Source organism: Setaria italica, chromosome IV (genome assembly GCF_000263155.2).
Source record: "Setaria italica strain Yugu1 chromosome IV, Setaria_italica_v2.0, whole genome shotgun sequence".
Lineage (NCBI taxonomy): Eukaryota > Viridiplantae > Streptophyta > Magnoliopsida > Poales > Poaceae > Setaria > Setaria italica.
The window spans coordinates 11281379-11287664 of record NC_028453.1 but is presented as its reverse complement, the minus strand read 5'-3'; the positions used below and the strand labels follow the sequence as shown (position 1 = coordinate 11287664).

General features: G+C 46.6%; 2 protein-coding genes across 2 annotated transcripts; both read left to right on the top strand.

The window, feature by feature from the left end:
- The first annotated feature begins 1189 nt into the window (after window positions 1-1189).
- LOC111257138 lies at window positions 1190-2499 on the top strand. Its single transcript, XM_022826240.1, has 2 exons — window positions 1190-1737; window positions 1820-2499. Exons 1-2 carry the CDS (start codon window positions 1573-1575, stop codon window positions 2438-2440), a joined length of 786 nt encoding a protein of 261 aa, XP_022681975.1. The 5' UTR covers window positions 1190-1572; the 3' UTR covers window positions 2441-2499.
- A 525-nt stretch (window positions 2500-3024) lies between these two features.
- Window positions 3025-4108, top strand: LOC111257103 (protein ALP1-like). The gene is made up of 2 exons (XM_022826178.1): window positions 3025-3532; window positions 3610-4108. The coding sequence occupies exons 1-2, from the start codon at window positions 3070-3072 to the stop codon at window positions 4065-4067; spliced, it is 921 nt and encodes a 306-aa protein (XP_022681913.1). The 5' UTR covers window positions 3025-3069; the 3' UTR covers window positions 4068-4108.
- Window positions 4109-6286: the final 2178 nt, after the last annotated feature.

Below are 6286 nucleotides of genomic sequence, written 5' to 3'. Positions count from 1 at the left end.
TCTTCTCTCTCCCCTATCCGACCGCCAGCGCGTCCTCCTCCCGCATTCCCCTCCGACCCTTCCCGCATCGCATCCTCCACGGCCACCGCCATCTACTCCCGCATCGCTTCCTCCTCGCGCGCCGCCGTCTCCTCCCGCCGGCCATCTCCTCCCGCCGGCCATCCATCCCGGCCGCCGCCAGCGCGCCGTCCTATCGCATCTACACCCGCTCGTTCCCCTCCCGCATCGCTGCTTGCGCGCCCGCCGCCATCTCCTCCCGCATCGCTTCCTTCGCGCCCGCCGCCAACTCCTCCCGCCGGCCATCTCCTCCCGCCCGAGGTTCATCGCCTTCCACCGTCTCCTGTCCCCGTTATCTCCCTCCCGTGACCTTCCCCTTCCAATCCTTTTCTTCCCCCCTTCTCCATCCCCACCCCGCGTCCCAGATCCACCGCATACACGGGCTCATGGACGGGCACGGCGACGATGGATTGCAAGATCTATTCGCCCACGCGGATCCAGCTTTCCCCGCCGCCGCCTTCGACCTCCTCTCCCAGGCCGAATCCTCTGGAGTTCCTCGCGAGGGCTTGCAAGCCCTGGATCTCAACTCCCAGGCCGAAGATTGGGGCGACTACAGCTCGTACTCCGACCTCCTTCGAGGAGAAGGAGCACCCCGGGGCCACGGCAGCCGTACGCTCGGCTTACGCGCGGTTCGCAGTGGAGGTAGAGGAGGCGGCGGCGGCAGCAGAGCAGGGGCCGGTGGCAGCAGAGGAGGGGGCGGCGGCAGCAGAGCAGGCGGCGGCGGCAGCAGAGGAGGGGGCGGCGGCAGCAGAGCAGGCGGCGGCGGTGCACCTGTGACAAGGCCTCTCTTCGTTGGATCGTTGGCCGACGGTGCTGGTAGCAGCGGCGGCCGTGGCGGAGGCCGTTTCTGCGGCCGCGCAAGGCGGTCTCGCGGTCGTGGAGGTCGATCCACAGCTGACTACATCGAACCCTACGAGGGAGAGGATTGGGTTGATCTTGACGACGAAGATGGTGGTCCACAGAATGTGGAGACTATTTTCCCCACCTCCAAGGTTAGTTCTGATATCCATCCAATTGAACACTTCATCTGTGCTATTGGATGTTTTTGTGATCATCTGTGGTACTGAATGTTGTTGTGATGGTTAGTGGGAGTTTAGGAGTGGATTAGTGGCTGTTCTTGTGATGTTTAACATCCTATTCTTGTGATGTTTAACACCCTGTTCTTGTGAACCTTAACACCCTGTTCTTGTGACGGTTAAGCCTCTGTTCTTGTGTGTTAAAGCTCTAGTTCAGAAACAGGAATTAGGATTGTTTTTTTCTTGTGATGGTTACTTGCTATAGTTCAATAAACAGGAAGTAGGACTGTTTTTTTGTGATGTTGTTACCTATTCTGTGTGTGATGGGTTTCTATGTCTCTGTTAAATTGTCTAGATAAATAGATTCGACAAGGCACAGTGGACAGAACACAATACTAGTGTGTTGTGTGACTTGTGGGTTGAGCAGATTAGATCAGGCAACTGTCCAAAAGGATCAATTACTTCAAGGGGTTTGAGGATAGTAGTTGATAAGTACCATATGGCCACTGGGCTAAGACATCAACATTCCCAGATCAGGAACAGGATTAATCAATTGAAAACATTGCATACTTTCTGGAAAGCATGCAATAAGGATACTGGTCTTGGAAGGCATGCGGATGGTACTATAATTGCCTCAGATGGGTGGTGGAAAACTAACACCAAGGTGAGGGCAAATATGTTTTCTGGAAATATGTTTGCAGTAACTTTTATGTGCAATGGTGTATAACATCATAATCCATTTGCAGGGCAAATTTAGTGAGTGTAAGAAATTTCGGTATGGTGTTCCACATTACATAGATCACCTAGAGGAGATGTTTCGTGATGTTGTGGTGGATGGCTCTACATCTTTTGTGGCTGGTTGTGAAGAGGAGGAGGACCAAGATGTTGATGATGTAGGGGAAGATGATCAATATGGTACAGATGGGTTTGTCAATGCATATGAAGACAGCCCAGTGAGCAATACCAGCAAGAAGAGAGGAAGTAGCACCAGCACCAAGTCCACTGCCACTAGTCCTGGAAAGAAAAGTAAAAGCCCTTTGATGAAGATGGTGAGCAGCCTAGTTGAGAAATTGACTACCTCTGACAAAGATGATAACCTCTTAAGGACTGTGGGGGAGAATATTGCAACCAGCCTCAATGAGAAAAGACAGAGGCTCAACCCTATACAAGAGATGGGTCAATCTGTTAAGAAGTGTCAACAGCTGGCTTTGGAATCTGGAGCAACCCCTGAAAGTGTAGAGTTCTATGCATGCAGGCACTTATTCAAAGATCCATATGAGAGGGAATTTTTTTGCAACATACCAACTCCTGAAGGAAGGCTGCGTTATTTGAAGAGATTTTGCAAAGAAAACAATCTTGTTGAGTGAATGTGGCTGTTTTAGGAGTGAATGTTTGGTAGAAGTAACTAGTTGTCCTTAGGAGTGAATGTGGCTATTTTATGGAATAAGATTTCCTTTATGTACTAAGTATGGTTGTTAGAACAATATGTGACTGTTTGTTCTATTTAAGGATTGAATGTGCTTTGGAATGTGGCTGTTTTCATTTTCTAAGGTTTGAATTTGCAGAAATTGTTGCTGTTTTGTGGCTGTTTTATGGATTTGGTAGAATATGTTGCTGTTTTGCAGAAAATGTGGATGTTTAGTACTGACTTATATGGTTTTCTTTGGTGCCTTAGGAGTATTCCTTTGATATTGATGAGACAAGTTCTTCTGATGACGACTTATCAACAGAGATTATGGGTTTCATGTGGATGCAACAATATCATCGTAAAAGGACCCGGGACATAGCAACGGCCGCAGTAATGATCGGTACGTATTGTGACACTTACATGGACAAGGCTCCACAGAGGGTTCCTACTGTGTCGGGTATAGAATGGGTGCATGAAACATTGTCTAGCAGAACCGCTTGCTACAACATGTTTAGGATGTCAAGTATTTTGTTTTACCAGCTGCATGACTTGTTGGTCGACACCTATGGGTTGAGGGCAACTAGAGGAATGACCACGATGGAGGCTTTAGGAATGTTCCTTTGGGTAATTGGTGCACCACAATCCCTTAGACAGGTTGAGGACCGGTTTGTAAGGTCCTTAGAAACAATAAGCCGTACATTCGATAATGTTTTGTCAAGTGTTCTTAAGCTAGCAGTGGATATTATTAAGCCCAAGGACCCAGAATTTAAGACCGTGCACCCAAGGTTGAGAAACCCTCGCTTTGCACCATACTTCAACAATTGTATAGGAGCTATAGATGGGATGCATATACCGGTCGTGGTGCCAAATGATAAGGTGGTTCAGCACACCGGGAGACATGGATATACTTCACAGAATGTGCTGGCTATATGTGATTTCGACATGAGGTTCACATTTGCTGTGATTGGATGGCCTGGATCGGTTCATGACATGAGAGTCTTCAGTGATGCCTTAAACAAATATGGTGACAAGTTTCCGCATCCTCCTGCAGGTAAACTTGATTTGTTTTCATTTGTATGTAAGATGGTGGCACCTTTATTAACCTCATGAAAATTGTCGTATATGTAGGCAAATTTTACCTAGTTGACTCGGGTTATGCAAATCGTCCGGGTTACCTTGCACCCTACAAGGGTACAAAATATCATCTACCAGAGTTTAGGAGTGGCCCAATGACAAAAGGTATGAAAGAGACTTTTAATTACGCCCATTCGTCCCTTAGAAATGTTATCGAAAGGTCATTTGGAGTGTTAAAGATGAAGTGGAGGATTTTGTTGGGTATACCAAGTTTTCCGATGCACAAACAAAGTAAAATCATAGTAGCATGTATGGCAATTCATAATTTCATACGAGAGAATGATATGGCCGATAGGGCCTTTGATATGTGCGATCGGGATGAAAATTTTATTCCTATGCCTCAAGTGCCAAACGACGAAGGAGATGGGACAAATACACAAGCAGGGGATAAAGATTGTAATATGAATGCATTTCGGGATGAATTAGCTAATGCTTTGTACAACAAATCGTAGATTATTTGTATGATTGTATTGTAATGATGTTGACAACATTTTTGTAGTCTCTGCGTTCTATCGTGTGTACAGGACATTCTAAATAATTTGAATATTTTTTATTTCATTTCAACGTTCTTTCATTTGGCCGAATGAAAAAAAAAATGAAGCCCACTTCACCTGGCGCCAAAGACCGAGCAGCACAAGCACCAAAATGAGCACAAGCACTGGCGCCAAGCACCTCCTAGCGCCAAAATGAACACACCAGCACTGGCGCCAAAAAACAGCAGCACAAGCACCTCCTAGCGCCAGCACTTCCTAGCGCCAAAACAGGGCACCAGCACTTGGCGCCAAAAATAACAGCAGCACAGGGGTATGGGACCTCATTTATTGAGGGGTAATGCAGTCATTTTCCAGCTAAAGTGTTAAACTTTAACAACCCATCCAAACACCCACCTTGTGTTAAAGTTTAACACCTCATTTGAGGGTGTTAAAGTTTAACACCCTGTTAAACTTTAACACCCCCTTTCCAAACAGGGCCTAAGTTTAATTCATGTGATGTTTTAGCTGTGTGTCTGCAGTGGAGGTAAGGAATGATGTCAATTGATTGCTGTGCTCTTAAGTAGCCTCTTCCTAGTGGAGCACTCACTCCCTCCGGCCCAAAATACAAGTCATTCCAGATTTGTTTTAAGTCAAATTTTTAAGTTCGATCAATTTTATAAAAACAACTACAAATGTGTATAGTAGGAAATAAGTACTATTAGATTCAGCATGAGATATATTTTCATAATATACTTATTGATATCATAAATATTGATAATTTTCTTATAAATTTGGTCAAAGTTAAAGAAAGTTTGATTTAAGACAAATCTAAATGAATTGTTTTTTTAACAGAGGGAGTATTTGACACGCTTTGCTGTGTTTCACTTGTTAATTACCTGGTGTACTGAATTACATTAATACACCATTCATTCAGTCACATATATAGTGCGTGACGCTTTTTCTTCGATGTAGTTTAAGAGTATAATAATTTATTTTATTTAATAAACATAGTGGTCAATACTGGTACTATATTTTGGTATAATTAATTTATTCTAAACGTCATATAAAAAAAGATATGTTGTTCCTGCAATGTTACTTTAGGAGTAACATTTCTAGAGGGCTACCTCATCAGTTCGCTCTGCCAATAAGGAGAAATGCTATCGTGGAACTCATCAGTCCAAGCTATTAATGGGACGGGCAACCTTTGAACGAGTACTTATCAATTAGAACCATCGAACTTTTGTCATCCACCTCTAAAATCAGAAATTTTCAACCATCAACCGTTCACATTTGACTGGTCAAAGATTTTTGGTTTTGACCATCGAACTATCGCCTGAGTTTGATTTTAACAGTTGGATGGTCAAGTATTCCTGGTTTTGGAGTTGAATGACCAAAACCAAACTTAGGTGATAGTTGGATGGTCAAAAATTGACCTTTCTCTATTAATTATATATATACCTGTCATGTAGATTTGGGAAGAAATGGATGCGTAACACTAAAAAAAGAGTATCAAATAAGAGACAATAGGGAAGTATCACTACGGGATACAGGAAAATTGCTGAGTGCCGGGAGCACTCGGCAAAGGGCAAAAAACACTCGGCGAGCCGTTTGCCGAGTGTTACACTCGGCAAACGGCACACGGCAAAAATACAATCGGCAACCTTAACTTTGCCGAGTGTTTTTTGTCGGGCACTCGGTAAAGCTTTGCCGAGTTCCAAAAAACACTCGGCAAACATATTTTTCGAAAAAAATAAAGAAAACAAAAACGCCGGCCGCCACCACCACCAGCCTCCACCACTGTCACCACTGCCGGCCACCACCACCGCCACCACTGCCACCCGCCACCATGCTGCCTCGCCACGGCCACCGCCCACCACGCCGCCACATCCGCCAGGGAGAAGGGGAGGGCCGCGCTGTCGCCGAGGAGAAGGGGAGGGGCGCCCGGCCACCCACCGAGAAGGGGAGGGGACCACCCACCACCACCCGCCACCACGCCACCAGTCGCCGAGGAGAAGGGGAGGGGGCGACCAGCCGCCGCCGCATCCGGCCGCGAGGGGAGGGGATCCGGCCGGGAGGGGAGGAGCCGCCGCCGGATCTGGCCTGGAGGGGAGATGCTGCCGCCGCATCCGCCTTGGAGGGGAGAGGCGCCAAGATCTAGCCCCCAGCGCCCGGATCTGGCCCGTCCGCTGGGGAGAAGG

Excerpts from the sequence above, each read along its gene's own strand:
- LOC111257138 (XM_022826240.1), top strand. The coding sequence starts at position 1,573 with ATGGCCACTGGGCTAAGACATCAACATTCCCAGATCAGGAACAGGATT. Across the intron at positions 1,738-1,819 it reads GGTGGAAAACTAACACCAAG|GGCAAATTTAGTGAGTGTAA; the intron begins GTGAGGGCAAAT and ends ATCCATTTGCAG.
- LOC111257103 (XM_022826178.1), top strand. The coding sequence starts at position 3,070 with ATGACCACGATGGAGGCTTTAGGAATGTTCCTTTGGGTAATTGGTGCA. Across the intron at positions 3,533-3,609 it reads GTTTCCGCATCCTCCTGCAG|GCAAATTTTACCTAGTTGAC; the intron begins GTAAACTTGATT and ends TCGTATATGTAG.